This window comes from Hippichthys cyanospilos, chromosome 10 (genome assembly GCF_059441005.1).
Source record: "Hippichthys cyanospilos isolate Australia breed blue-spotted pipefish chromosome 10, RoL_Hcya_1.0, whole genome shotgun sequence".
Classification (NCBI taxonomy): Eukaryota; Metazoa; Chordata; class Actinopteri; order Syngnathiformes; family Syngnathidae; genus Hippichthys; species Hippichthys cyanospilos.
Window position 1 is genome coordinate 6,398,003 of NC_142378.1, and position 14,756 is coordinate 6,412,758.

Below are 14,756 nucleotides of genomic sequence, written 5' to 3' on the forward strand. Positions count from 1 at the left end.
TGTTTATATATTTATAGACAGTACGTTGACATGTTGCGTAGCTTGTAACCGAGTACTTTTTCTGCCTATTAAACATTTTTACATTGTGTTTTTTTTTTTTTTTTTAGTGATTGTATCGATTTTTATCTAGAGGCGTGAGACAAGGAGCTGAATGGATGTGACATTTTAGATGGGACTATGATTTAAAACAAAAACAAAAAAAATATTTTGTATGAACCATTTTGTTTCCGCCGTTGTGTTCCCCTTTATCAGACAGTGAACAAGGCTTAAAAATTATAAATTTTGTTTCCTGTTCCCGTGTATAGTCCTAAACGTTTCAGCCTGTCGCACATACAGCAGTTACACCATAATTGCAGTCCCGTTCTTTGTTGTAGTGGTCAAATCAAGTCTTTTGGCTACATGGCGCTAAGCTTGTGTCCACGCAGCACACGGCGGCGTGGGTGACGGGCTCAGTCGTCCTCCTCGTCCTGCTCCTCGTCCGAGTCTCCCTCCTCGGCCTCCTCGGCCGCCTGCTTCTCGTCCAGCGCGTCCTGCAGGGCCTGCTCCTCCTCCACGGTGGGGTCCACGTCCTCGGTGATCTCGGGGGCACTGGGGTACTCGCTCTGGGGCGCCGGCGGCAGGAGCGGGCTGTAGCCGTCTCCCGGGTACTTCAGCCCCCAGCCCACGTAGATGTTCTCAAACTTCCTGTACAGAGAAGCGCACGGGGCCGGAGGTTCAGGAAACGGAAGGCCGGGGAATCCGAGACTTGCGAGTTGCTCGGCCAACCCCTTAACGCCTGAATTTGATTATGTTCTTTCAGTCGGAATTTTGGGGGGTGTTTTTGCAGTTGGGCGTTCTGGAACACAGAATAGCTTTTGATCAATGCTGGTTTGATGCAAATTAGGGACAACGGGCAACGATGTTTCCGCATGCTTTGTGTAGCTGGATGGGTCTACAGAAGAATAATGAACAGAAATGATGTTTGTAACGTTTCTCTACACAAACTAACTACAGTGGCAGTTTGGAAATAAAATATGTGACCCTTACCCGGGGAAAAAAAAAGCCAAGCATTATCATTAAAATGATTTTTCGTCACCCCGCTGCCACGCTACCACTTTTATTTTAGCACGACCTCAAGTGATCTCAGAGGTCCGAGAAAGAAAATGCTGCCCCGTCCGACCGGAAAGTGGAGAATCGAATGCTTCCAACAGGTTCCAAGGTGTATTGGTAACGCATCAACGGACGGCATTTTCGACGATGCCAATTTGCCAGCATTGTCGTCGGGATGTCAAAGCTTCAGACCGGGTCATCCCGGCACCTCCGGCGGCCAGCGTCGGGACGCCCAACTTACTTGGCGTAAGCGTAGGCGCAGGCACCCGGCCAGCAGTTGGAGCGCATGACAGCAATGGCATGCTGCGAGGTCAGTGTGGACGACAGGCTGGAGCTCCATGGCACCGTCTCAAAGATTTCTGTCAAACGGGCCCGCGTGAGGAAACCTTCCCGCGGGGCGGCGCCGGCCAGCGGCTCGGGGAACGGGCCCACCTGCGTCCTGGGAGAGCGGCGTGAGCAGCGGGGGCCCCACCTCGGGCTCGGGCTCGTCGGGGTCCTCCTCGATCTCCTCGCCCTCCTCCTCGTTGGACTCGTCTTCTGTCTTGACGGCCAGGTTGACCCAGGTGCAGCGCCCCTGAAAGGCATGGCGGAGACGCCATCAAGCAGTCGCTTGCCGGCCAAGGATTGCGGGACCTACGAGGGACGACGTGACGCCGGGCCCGGCAACATTTCCAGTCGCGCTTACCGGCTCCACTTTCGTACGACTCCACTTTTGTACGGTGAAACGGAAGCGGTAAACATTGGCAACTGAAATACCCGCGGGCACTTCAAGGGGGTATGTGGTTCTCCACATGGCAACAATAATCTCACTGAATGCTGTGTAATGCCGTGACAGGAACGGTTAGCTTTTCTTTTTAATTTAGGAGCAAATAAAGCAAAGCGACTTGAGCAAATTTATCGGCGGCTTCTTTTTACCTGTTGCAGGATGTGCTGCGTGTGATGCACCCAGGAGGACAGTGAGTCCACCATCTCGCCGACGGGCACGCCCTCGTACTCGGGGTTCTCCTCGATGCCGTCCTCGGAGGAGCCCTCCTCCTCGCCGCCTTCCTCCTCGATGGCCTGGTAGAAGCCCTGCGGGCTGATCTGCGTGCCGGCCGAGATGCGGGCGATCTGCGCCCGCAGGTAGTTGGCCTCGTTGCCCGGGAAGGGCGGGTAGCTGACGATGGGGGCGTCCAGCCGCCCCGTGAAGAACTTGCGGATCTGCCGGGCCACCGTGATCTGGGCCGGCGTCACCGAGGGCAGCTTGGTCCAGGGCAGGCCCGGCTCGTTGCACACAAAGTAGACAAACTTGTTGGCGCCGGTGCCTTTGGCCTCCTTGGGCACGGCGGGGGGAGCTTTGTACGTGGACTGGGGGAGCGGGTCCATCTGATTGCGGGACAAAAAGAAAACACAGACACGCGTATTGTCCGAGGAATGACGCATGTTTTGAAGTCACCACAACTTCCAACTCTTTCCGCGGGAAGCAGAGCTTTGCGTTACATTATCGCTGAGGCAGGAAGTGAAACTTCCTGAAAGGTTGGTGCTTTTTGTGGTGTCGAAAGGGTTAACTGAGGAGGATGAATTCTCTGTTGAGGTGGCAAATTATTCCTTACTACTATTCTGCTTGAGATGAGAATGAAAGGCACGCGTGGAGAGCCTTCTCTTCTGCAGAAGATCAGGTGTTGTGACTCAGATTGTGTTCTTTTGCCTTCGGTCTCTCTTATTGAAAACTGGGTCGCACCCCGCCGTCCCATTCAAAGTGTCTACATTGCCATAAAAATCAACAAAATGACCCTAAATCCTTAGCGTAGACCGTGAAGTCCGATCATGACCAAATCCATCCAATTCCACACGCCACCGGAGAAGGAAAGGCGGGCGGGGCTCCTCACCTCTCGTTCAGCTTTTTCCTGCGGATCCACCTCCTGTGCCTCGTCTTCGGGCACCTCCTCGGGCCCTTCTTCCTCCTCCTCCTCGCCCTCTGCGAATTCGGCCTCCGCGATGATGTAGCTCCTCTCGATGCCCAGGATCTTGCCCCACAGGCGGCAGCGCTGCATGGTGTAGGACGACACCAGCTGCTTGAGGGCCAGGAAGACCCGCTGCATCTCCTCGCGGCCCAGGCCCACGCCCGCCTGCTCCAGGAAGTAGGCGATTTCGCTCACGTTGGGCAGGGCTGATTCCTAACCACCAAAAGGTAGGACTCCTTAATATTAGACTTGAGGAAAACATGCAGTAGGCCCGTGGGCGAACGCAATTCAAAACTGTACAAAACAGCTTCGACGTAGGTACCGCAGTTCGGGCGTGTGGGGGAAAGAAACATGAAAAGCGTGCAGGGCACTGGCCCTTGAGGGCCAAGCTTGGATACCGATGGTCAAGACGAAACTCCTCGACTAACTTCGACCCGGATTGACCAAAGGCTCAGGTCTCAAACTCTGGTCCTCCAGGGCCGGTATCCTGCATTTTCCATGTTTCTTTCCCCAAAACACCCGATTCTAACGATTGGCTCGTCAGCGGGCTCCGCGGTAGCTCGAAAATGATCCCAATCGTTTGAATCAGGTGTCGTTGAGAGAGAAGCAACAAAAACATGCAGGACACCAGCGTTCCAGAAATGCAATTTGACGCCTCTGCTTTAGAACCTGCTACAGCTACCCGAAGATGGCGCCAAAGCACTGTTTCTGTCGCCAAAGGACTGTTCCTGTCAAATTGGAACTGTTGAAGCTCTCATTTTGTCCAATGCAAACGCCTTAACTCACTTCAACCCAGGCCATTGAATGGGGCGTGTCGAGCAAGTTAACGTGGAAAGCGCGCAACCGAGCTTGGACACCCCCTGCTCAAGACCAAACTCCTCAACTAACTTCAACATGGTTTAACCGAATGCTTTAGAACTGCTCGCACCCGCATGAGGACGGCGCACTAGTTTTGTCCGATTGAAACTCCTGCATCCCTTTTCGACACGACTGTCGAGATTTGGGGGAATTTCCTTGTTGCGTCAAAAACAAAATGAGGGGAGGGCGGAAGGGTACCAGCTCAAAGTCATGCTCGGGGGCGTCCTCGGGCCGGACGAAGAGAACTTTCTGCTGCTCGGCCAGCTCCTCGGCCGCCGTGGTGGGCTGGAGGTCCTGCAGGCTGCTCTGCGTGTCCTCGTACAGGCGCAACTTGACGTCGTGGCTCAGGTCCTCCATCACGTCCACCACGTCGTGGGGACGCTCCTCGATCACCCGCATCAGTAGCCGAGAAAGGTGGTCGTACCTGACACATCGGGCGACCGTGACACTTCACAACACGTGACTCTGCTTCGATTTGAATTTCAAGTCGGAAAAAAAGGAAACTGGCACTGAGAGTGTCTGAACAACATTTTGACAAAATTATTAAAGTTGTGAATAGAACGGAATAGAATAGAACGAGTTACAGCCATGGTTCGGCTGGCAAACAACGAAATCGCATATATATTTTTATTGTCCGTGAAAGTTGCCAACGGACCCGTAAATGACGTCAGACTCATGAGCCCAAAACGTGCGGAGCCCTGATCAACGGTAGCTGACGAAGATCACCCAAGCCCAAATGCTACCGTACATGTATGTATTAAATATGCTGAATATCATTCAAATTAAATATGTTATTCTTATATATTCAAGATGCGTCTTTTGGGAACTGGCTGACACCCTTTCTGAATTCTTGTCGCATCGCTCGACCACCGTAGTAAAATAGTTGTGGCTCGCTACACGCGCCCCCTTCTTTGTCGCCATTTGAAGTTAAAAGCGAGTAGGAAGAAGGTTGGAACTCACAGGTTTAAGTTGCTTTTGCTGCTGCTCTTCATGAGGAAAGCTTTGAAGGAAGCGGCCACCTGCAGGCTAACCTGCTGAGTTCCGTCCATCTTGGCGGCTTTCCTTGCCTCTAGTTTCTTTCTTTCCTTCCTTGCCTCGGGAGCAAAGCGGCGGCGCCCCACGGGGACGGGGACGAGGACGCACTTGTCCTCCGCACCTGAATTCGATCGGCTCTGGCTCAACGATGGGGCGGCGTCGCCAAGCTTGCGAAGCGAACGTCGATTTGGTCGCCGTGGTAACCAATACACATCGGTCGCCGGGTCGGGATGAGATGACGACACCGGGTTCCCGCCCCTTTAAAAGTCGGCGAGGCGGACATGCTAACTACACCATTTGAAAAATAGCATCACGAATGCTTAATATGAGCAATGTCCGAAATGAATACGAGCAGTCTAGGAGCAAGTTCAGAACAAGTCAAAGAACGGTGTCAAGAGTTTGTCATAAGTCAAGCTGCTGTCAGTCAAAATAGAGTAAAAGTTGTTTAACTTTGCACTTTTGACTTTAAAAAAAAATCTTTTCATTTGGACTTTTGATTCTCTTTTGCAAATAGTCGGCCTCTAGTCAGAACTCAAATGTCTCTAAAATTAAGTCTTTGGTTGTAGTATCGGCTACTCTGTATCGTCGAGTACAAAACAAACATCACTTAGTCGGATTTAAAAAAAAAAAACACGCGTGGCGTTCAACTTAAAGTTTAATATCTATATACATGCCCTCCCTCCCCCGGGGCAGTTTATCCTTGCAGCCTCGCGAGTGTGTCGGCGTACTGGAACTGCTGGCTGTTTTCGTAGTCCAGCATGTCCAAGGCCACTTGGCAGCTCTCCTTGACCACGCGTTCGCCGTCGCCGCGGAAACGCCGCAGAAGCGCCAGGCACTCGTCCCGGCCGATGGAGCCCAGGGCCTCGGCCGCCTCGTGTCGCACCATGGGGCTCTCGCCTCCGCGCTCCAGCGCCGCGCGTAGGGCCGGCACCGCCGCCGGGTCTTGCATCTGACCCAACACGTACCCGATCTCGTGGCGGAACAGGGCGCTTGAGCACCGAAGCCCTGAAAAGTGCGACGGGCGCCGTCAGGCAAAGATATTTAAAAAAACGGGTCCTGATCAAAGCCGAGGATCGGCCCGGAACAACGTCTCCGACCGAGTCGCGAAGCGCCCCGGATCGACGGCCGGTCAAAGCGACTCGGTAAACGACTCGAGCGGCAGTCAAGAATCAAGTCGCAAAGCGGGTTGAAACCAAGGCCGCAACGGAGTCACAGACCACTCTGGAAGCGAGTCGAGAGACGGCTCAGACAAATGGAGGAACGAGCGTACGCCAGTCAAAAACTGGAGCCGTCTCAAAAGGAGTGGCGGGGCTCGCTTCATGACAAAAGCCCGTTGACCAATCACAAGAACAGTCTATCGATAAGGTACAAGCGGGTCCGGAACCACCAATTGGCCACTCCAGGACCAAGTCAAAAGCACTTCCTAGCGACAACTTTAGTATCGAATCGAAGATCCGGTCGAGACCCAGTCAAAGACCGGTCTGGAATCAAGCGCACGAGTGAAAAACAACAAGCGAAACAAAGCAGGCGCGATCGAGGACGGAACGGACCCGAGCTAGAAGCGCGTCTCACCGTCGGCCAAGGCCAGGACGGCCTCGCGCCCGCCCAGGTTCCTGAGGGCGAACATGGCCCGATAGCGCTCGAAGAGCGGCAGGTCCTCGTCCAGCAGGCGAGCCCGCAGCTCTCCCGCGTCGGCTCGGCCGGCGGGCGGCGCCGGGTCCACCGAGCTGTAGGGGTTGGCGTCTCGCATCTCTCTGTCGTGGTCGCCGCCGTTCTGCAGCCACTCCAAACGCCGCACGGCCAGCTGGCACGTCTCCGCCACCTGCAAGGACGCCCACGCGCGGCTTGTCTCTCAAGGAGTCCGCTCTCAAAACAAAACTAGGACTTCCCGTGTCCTTGTGGGCGGAGCTACAAGGCACATTTTCACTCGGAACAAATCGGAGCAGCCGAATTTAAACTCAGGGAAAGAACCAAAGTACTGTATTTCCCCCATCAAGAGTTCTTTTTTTCAAAATTGCGATTTATAAATGAAAAAAAATGTTTTTCAAACGAAATGTAAAATAAAAACTTTCTCCTGAATATTTTTTCTTTGAAAAAATCTTGTTTTTTTTTTCCCTTCTCTATATATTTAAATACTAAAAATCGATTCCCCAAAAGCGTTCGAAATAAAGTTGATCAAATATTAAAAGTAAAAACTATTTTTTATATGTCAGGTATGCGCCGGCCCCACTTAACACAAAGCGGCTGTTAAAAATCATACCCCCCGTTACGTGCGCACTTGTGCAGTTACAGTACATGATCTGAGTTTCATACTAGCCCCCAAAGGGTTTATCCAACCCACCAATTGAGTTGTCCGGGTGAAGGCCCCTTTATTTTTTTAAATACATAACGCAAACAGTTGGCATGCAAACCGGGGCGCGTAGATTTTCTCGATCCCTCGCACCTCAGTGACGGGGTCCCGGCTGTAGGCCTTGAGCAGGTCCAGAACCGAAGGGTCCCCGATGGCTCCCAAGGCTTCTCCTGCAGCCGAGCACAAAGGCCTCACTTACAGAAGGCTCCCCGTTGGGAAACCAAGCCGAGGGAAAGAAAAATGGCCGCCGCTCACCCGCTTCGTGCCGCACCATGGGCTCCTGCAGGGCGTCCTCCAGTACGGCGCGGAGCACGGGTATGGCGGCGCGGTCCTGCATCTGACCCAAACAGTAAGCGAGCTCGTGCTTGAGCAGCGCAGAGTCGTCAGCGAAGGCTTTGCTGATCCATTCCACCGCCTCGCCGCCTCACAAAAAACAAACTCGGACTCAAACACTAACATCGTTTGCGCCGCTTCTGGATGAGATGCACAGTGGTACTAAGAAAAACGTCTGGCTTTAGCCCATCACGAAGACATTGTGACTTGAACTTGCTTGGACTCCAAAAAAAAACGGGTCAATGGGTAAATGAAGCCTCATGGAGCACTTTTTTTTTCTTCCTCTACATGGCACTTTTGGCTAAAAAATGCAGTGGGAATTCAATGTTGTTCAAAGTTGATGCGTTGCTTGTTTTTTTTTTTTCTTTAGCGCGTTAGTGAGAGCAGTATATCGACGCCGCTCTGTATTTGAATGTCAGTAAAACTGCTGTTTTTGGCCCCGCTGTTGGACTAGTCTTAATCAGGCGGGAGCCTGTTGAGGACGAGCCCTCGCCATGACGGATGGATGCATGTGGCGCGGCCTGCCGCTTGAGCTGCAAGATGGCGCGACACGGTAAGAGCAAACGAGTCGTTTTACTTTCTGGTTAGAAAGATGGGTTGCATAAAACTCATATAGAATAATAAATTAACTCGCCAATGTATATGCATTTATGACATCATAGAAAGCACTTAAATGTCATTTCGCGGACCCTTTAAAATAATGAAACACTGAATTATTTCATGAATAAAACTTTTTATAACGACTTAATGGTAAGTGTATTTCTTGAATTTTGGCACTTTTGGGCCTCTATAAGTAAGGGATCTTGTGCGCGTGAGTGCAGGATTAACCCCGCAAATTCTGACATGTACCTCCCAGGTTCTTGAGGGTGAACAGTGCCCGGAACCTCTGCGTCAGGTCCTGACCGGGGTCCACCAGAACAGAACCCACCGCGGCCAGCTGCTCCGCACTGGCCATCCTGCTCACACGCACATTCAATGACGCAACACATTCCATTCATACACACACACGCACGCACGCACGCACGCACGCACGCACACACACACACACACACACACACACACACACACACACACACACACACACACACACACACACACACACACACACACACACTGCTTACTGAGTTATCGCCTATGTATTCGGACCACATTGAAAAGCCATGTTCCAGACAAAACAAAAAAACAAAAAAAACAATACTTTATAAAGCGCGTGACATTTAGTAACGCACTTGTTTCTACCAACAACACGTGCTAATGTGAGCTAGGCTAGCTAGCCACCTTATGTCGCCACGTCAGGAGCTGGAACCAAAACTTATCTTACATAAGTAACACTTTAAAAACTCACACGTTTAAAAAATAAAGGTCACCTGAGGATGAAGTAAAGTAGTCAACTAGTCAAGCAGTAACAGCTTAATAATGGCTCATATCGTCCGCGTTAGTCAGCCGAGTGTTGTCATCCGCACACTCTCAGGACTTCCGTAAACGTCTGAAGTGACGTAGTAAGAAAGGCGGGGCGAGCCCTGTGATGATTGGCACAAATGTCAATCAGATCGATAAGAAATGACTACTTTAGTCCTTTGTACGCTTGTGAGTCTTCCTTTTTTTAATTCACGGAAGAATAACTTTTTATGTTCCCGTTTTTCAAGAATATTCAAATTGTTTATAAGTGTAAGAGAGCCCACTTACGTAGTTCTGTATTGTTGTTGTTGTTGTTATTTTTTTGTTGTTGTTTTTTTTCTTCGTAAAATTGGGGTAGAAGCCTGCAAACGGCCGTATCTGCGAATGCGAAGCAAGTGTGTATTTTAGCGAAAATGGATGCCGGTGTGTTCCTGTTTTTGATATTTCTTTTATTGTGGTGAAGGGGCGGGCGGAAGTGAGCGGCGCGAGGACGCGCTCGGATGAAGATGAGGGAGAGGACGAGGAGGAAACACCTGCGTGCGTGGTTTGGGCGAACGCGCGCCGCCTGACGTTTTGACGACTCCAAGCGGAAGACGAAGCAGACGTTGTACGCGCGGACGACATCCTTCCTCGCTTGTTTGCCCGATCCGTCCTTGTGTCCGCCCCGCATCCTCGGACGAGGCCACTCGGGCCGCGCACCTTCCTCTCCCTCCTCTCCTCCTGCCGGACGCCAAATGAACGTCGACGCTAGTCCATGAAAGCGCGCGGCGGTGGTGGAGGAGGAGGCGGAGGTCCTCTTCGTCGGTCTTCATCCGCAGGTAGCGAGCACGTCCCAACCGAAGGGAGCGCGGCAACGTGCGCGTGCGCGGCTGCTCGCCTCCATTGTGCGAGCCGGAGGCCGGCGCGCGCGCGCCTACAAAAAGCACTCGGCGTTTATTAGCGGCGTTGCCCCGAGTGACGAGTCTCTGCTGCTCCATAATACGAGCTCGCTGACTTCGCGCGTGTGCGTTTTCGTCGCTGTCAATTTCAAATCAATAAGTATCTTGGAAAGCAACGTAACGGATGTTTTAAATATCACATTTATTGATTGATAGACTGATGAATTCACGTATAAGAATCATTGAGTGAAGCGCAACATTATTGTGTTGATGGATCCAACAGCCGGATGATCATTTGGGGGAATCTTTCAAAAACCGCACAAAATGGCTTTCTTTGACCAAAAAAGCTGCCAATAGCATGAGGTGAGCGACCCTTTCTCCATGACAAGAAAAAGGCTACCACTGTAGCTTTTTCTGTGCTTTGGCAATCGGCAGGAAAAGATTGGAGCAAAAGCATGGGTTTCTCAGCCACAAGTGGAGAAAACAAGTTTGTTGACTTTGGTGTAAACAGATTTGGTGGGAGTATGAAAAAGAAGCCTGGTGCAGTCCTTTGATGCCATCGACTTGTTGGCATAAATATGGCGCATCAAAAATGTATTTTTCCAAAAATATCTAAACGGAATAAAAGGGGAAACGTGACAGGCACACCTGGAGAGTGGATTTTGTGCATTTCTTGCAGCCATGCGGCCACTCTTTCTCCTCCTCCTGGCACACACTGGCGCCGCCGCTTCCGCTTCCTGTCCAGCCAGCTGCCAATGTTACAGCCTGACGGTGGAGTGCGGATCCGCCGGCCTTCTCGCCTTGCCCGAGCGTGTGCCCGCGCCCACGCAGGTATAACGCTGAACAACAGTTTTTGTTTTTATTTTCTAGGAAAATGTTTTTTTTTCCTTGTCGAGGCTAGTTTTTTTTCAAAGCCGGTGCATTCAGGTATCGAAAGAAAACAAGTCAAATTTCAAAGACTAAATTGCATTTTTCTTGTTTCATTGATTTGCTTTTTTCATTTTGAGCAATTTTCCATTTGCGCGCGTAGATGCGTTAGAGTGCACGAAAACACCGACAGGTAGCAGCAGACAGCATTTCTGTCTTCCCAATGGTGCAAGTGTAAATGAAAAGCACGTGTCTACGCTTGCAGACGCTGTTCCTGCAGGACAACGCCATCGGTCAGATCCGCCGGCGGGACCTAAGCCCGCTCGGGCACCTGCGCTACCTGTACCTGCAGGTAAGGCGCGCCGTGACGCGCAGCGACACAAACCCTACACTAACCCGACACTAACCCCCCCCCCCCCCCCCCCCCCACGCCTCACCCCCCACCACCCCACCCGCAGAACAACAGCATCTCGGTGGTGGAGCCGGGCTCGTTCCAGACGCAAACGCAGCTGCTGGAGCTGGCGCTGGACGGCAACAGGATCCGTTCGGTGACGGCCGACACCTTCCGGGGACTGCGCCACCTGCGCATCCTCTACCTGGCCGCCAACGACATCGCGCGGCTGCCGGACTTCACCTTTCGCGGCCTGCAGGTGAGCGAGCGACGTGCTGGCGCGGGGAAGGGGCGGGGCTCGCAGTCTTCAATTTGTATTCAAGCGAAAGCGGCGTTTGGGCGCAGCGGCTGCAGGAGCTACACGTGCAGCGCAACGGCGTGGAGGCGGTGGGCGAGCAGGCACTGGCCGGCCTGACCTCCCTGGCGCTGCTGGACCTGAGCGGGAACCGCCTGCACACCCTGGCGGCGGCGGCGCTGCGCCCGTTGGTCAGCCTGCAGGTGCTTCGCATCACGGGTGAGCTTCCACCGCCGTCGCCGCCGCCTCGCCCGTCCGGGCTGACCGCCCGCTCGGCTCCTCCCCCTGCCGGGCCGGCAGAGAACCCGTGGCGCTGCGACTGCGCCCTGCACTGGCTGCGCAGCTGGATGGACGAGGAGGGCCGGCGGCTGCTCAGCTCGTCGGAACGCCGGCGCCTGCGATGCGGCGAGCCGCCGCGCCTCTCGCGGCTGGGCCTGCTGGAGGTGCCGCCCAACAGTCTGGTGTGCATCCCGCCGCTGGTGCAGTTGGAGCCCCGCCGCATGGCCGTGCGCCTGGGCGACAGTCTGCGCGTCTCCTGCCACGCCTCCGGTTACCCCCGCCCGCAGGTGCGCAAAAAAAACCTCCTGCACCTTTACGAAACCTAGGTACATTTCCGTGTTCGCGTTTGGTGAAAGATCCAGGACCAAGCTGAAACAACTGATTTAATTTAGACGGAGGAGCAGAAGTACCGAGGAGCCTGGGGCCGAACCGCGGGCGGTTGCGGAAGCGATGGATTTGACCTCTTCCGCACCCACTTCCTTTTACACGTTTGGGGGATGTGGTCTCAGCGAGGAACGCGGCTTTGCGCGTGTCTGTTTGTGGGGACGGTGTGCTCTGTCCTCTGTGCTCAACAGGACGTTCTTGTCAAAGGGGCACTATTTTACTGATACATCACATTTATAGAAACACATCGTTTTATTCATGTTCCGGAAATTCCCGTCCTCCAAGCCTCCCTGTTCAAAGGAGCGGGCTTCTGCTGAGCCCGCTGATCATTTTGTTTGCATGTGCCAGAGGACGGAAACTTTAAAAATTTGCAGGGCAGCGGTCCTCGAGGCCCAAGTTTGGACACTAAGCTGTTTTTTGAACAAAACGAAGGAACAAAAAACTCCGTCAAAGAATATCACCCAACCCTGAGAATCGTATTTTAAGAAATCAAATCCGATTTTTTGTTTTTCTCTCCAGAAAGACCAACTTTCCTTCTGTCCTCCCGCAGGTGACGTGGAGGAAGTCGTCATCGGGCAAGGCGCCGCCAGCGGCCCCCCGAGGGTTGGTGCAGGACCTGGGCGGCGGCGGAGCCCGAGGAGGGGGCGGCGGCGAGGCGGCGGAAGGCGGCCGGGCGCACGTGCAGCAGAAGAGCGAGGAGGGCGGGCGCCACTTTGACCCCGACACGGGCAGCGGGATGCTGTTCCTCAGCAACGTGACGGTGGCGCACGCCGGCTTCTACGAGTGCGAGGCCTGGAACGCGGGCGGCGCGGCGCGCCTCACCTTCCAGCTGGCCATCAACTCGTCCTCGGCGGCGTCCGTCTGGGCCGACGGGGCGGCGGCGGCGGCCTGGCCCCGCCCCAGAAACGAGGTGAGCCGGGAGCCGCTGTACGCGCTGGGCAGCATGGCCTTCGGCGCGCTGGGCGCCGCCACGCAGACGGCCATCGCCGCCGGCATCTCGCTGCTGGCGCTCACCGCCCTGCTGCTGGTGGCCATGATCTACAGCCGCCGTCTGCGAGGACGCAAGGACGCGCACGCCGCCACTCACAAGGTACGCCGCTCGCAGGGGCCCTCGCAAAGTGACACATTCAGAATGTTCAACTGGAAGCCTTTGAGCACGTTTTAGCACGCAGCTAATGAGCATGTTACGAAACTGAAGCAACGAGTCAATTAAGGTCATCTGGATTGGGGGGCGGGGCTAATAAATAACCTATGATGGGCGGCCGATATAGCTCAGCTCCAATATAAAATCTTTTTGGTGAAACATCGCAGGGATGAAAATGCTCACGTGGGCTGCGCGCGTACGACCGCAGTGACGGACAGAATAGGACTCGCTCGTCGTACTCCAGCTTCTCCTTCCGCTGAGGCAGGGAAGAGTAAAATGACGCAGGCGGACAGACCACATCTCCGGAGAGATGTGGAGAACGCCTAGGAGAACGCCGCCGCCTGTCAATCTGCCGCATTATAGTAAAACAGCCAAATGCAAGACGGCCAAATGGGGGTTTTGAACACCGGACTCGAGAATCCCTCCGTTCTTAGCTTAGCGCGACAACATACGGCGTGGATCGGGGGTGTCCGGTTTTCTTTCAACGTTGTTTTTTTTGTTCCGTTAATGTTCTTTGAAGTGAAAACGTGGCATTGTGGTTGTTGTTGGCGGGCGCGGCGCAGGAGGAGAGCATCCTGTACGTGAACGACTACTCGGACGGCCCGACCACGTTCGCCCAGCTGGAGGAGTTCCGGGACGAGCGCGGCCACGAGATGTTCGTCCTGAACCGCGCCAAACCCGTGCTGCCGCCGGCCTCGCCCACCGGCCCGGCCCGAGCCACCGCCCGTTCCGACGCCTGCGGCCGCCCGGGCTCCTCGGCCGCCGGTCCGCCCGCCGGCCCCGCGCTCCCGCCCTGCGAGGCGGACCCCGCCGAGCTTCGTACCTCGCGGAGATCGGCGGGCGAGGGCGGCGAGGCCGAGCCGGTGGTGACCGCCGAGGGCGAGGCGGCCTTTGTCAACCACGCCGGCTTATTCGTGGACTCTCAGATGGCCTACGAGATCCATTGCTGAACGCCGCCGTCGCCCCGCACCGTGACCCCGCCTCCTCGGACGGCCGACTTTGTTCGCGTTGTGGCATGTGCTTCTTCTGCATACTCGCTCTTTTTTTGGAAAGCGAGCCAGACTAATGCCACGCCAAAACAAACAAAAAAAAACAGTGACGATTGAAGTGTCCGGGCGGTTAACCGACAGGATTCGAAGTGGCTAGCCAAATGCCAGCGCGCGCGGGGGAAATCGCAGCCACACTGGAAAGACAAATCAAGGTCGCCCTAAAGTGCAAGCATACCAAATGACCTTCAACTAAAGAGTTCCTGGACTGTGATGCAAGAGGGGCAATTTCTTTCTTTCTTTCTCTCTGGTGTGTCCGCACGGGTCGTCGTTTTTAGCCAATGTGCTCGCGCCTGTTAGCATGTAGCGGTCCTGGTGTCTTTCCCGTCATCTTGTTGTTGTTTTCATTCCCGGATGGGGGGGGGGGGGGGGGGGGGGCATTCTCTGTCTTAGACGATGGCAGCCTTTCTTACGCTTCGCCATTTTTTTTGTGCCGCCGAGTGTTGTGACGAACTTGCCAATAAAA

General features: G+C 54.1%; 3 protein-coding genes across 3 annotated transcripts; 1 reads left to right on the forward strand and 2 right to left on the reverse strand.

Moving 5' to 3' along the window:
* Positions 1–25: 25 nt before the first annotated feature.
* On the reverse strand, positions 26–5,494 carry rsph4a (radial spoke head component 4A). Its single transcript, XM_088424948.1, has 7 exons — positions 4,851–5,494; positions 4,089–4,314; positions 2,958–3,245; positions 2,005–2,454; positions 1,522–1,663; positions 1,331–1,448; positions 26–684 (listed from the first exon to the last, which is right to left on the reverse strand). The coding sequence occupies exons 1-7, from the start codon at positions 4,937–4,939 to the stop codon at positions 450–452; spliced, it is 1,548 nt and encodes a 515-aa protein (XP_088281074.1). The 5' UTR covers positions 4,940–5,494; the 3' UTR covers positions 26–449.
* Positions 5,495–5,562: 68 nt separating this feature from the next.
* dohh (deoxyhypusine hydroxylase/monooxygenase) lies at positions 5,563–9,088 on the reverse strand. Its single transcript, XM_088424949.1, has 6 exons — positions 8,976–9,088; positions 8,458–8,564; positions 7,531–7,698; positions 7,369–7,445; positions 6,498–6,747; positions 5,563–5,930 (listed from the first exon to the last, which is right to left on the reverse strand). Exons 2-6 carry the CDS (start codon positions 8,561–8,563, stop codon positions 5,620–5,622), a joined length of 912 nt encoding a protein of 303 aa, XP_088281075.1. The 5' UTR covers position 8,564; positions 8,976–9,088; the 3' UTR covers positions 5,563–5,619.
* Positions 9,089–9,477: 389 nt separating this feature from the next.
* Positions 9,478–14,648, forward strand: LOC148416798 (leucine-rich repeat-containing protein 24-like). Its single transcript, XM_088425327.1, has 8 exons — positions 9,478–9,824; positions 10,564–10,715; positions 11,017–11,103; positions 11,210–11,401; positions 11,488–11,656; positions 11,738–12,003; positions 12,651–13,190; positions 13,808–14,648. The coding sequence occupies exons 1-8, from the start codon at positions 9,761–9,763 to the stop codon at positions 14,192–14,194; spliced, it is 1,857 nt and encodes a 618-aa protein (XP_088281453.1). The 5' UTR covers positions 9,478–9,760; the 3' UTR covers positions 14,195–14,648.
* The last annotated feature ends 108 nt before the right edge of the window (positions 14,649–14,756 follow it).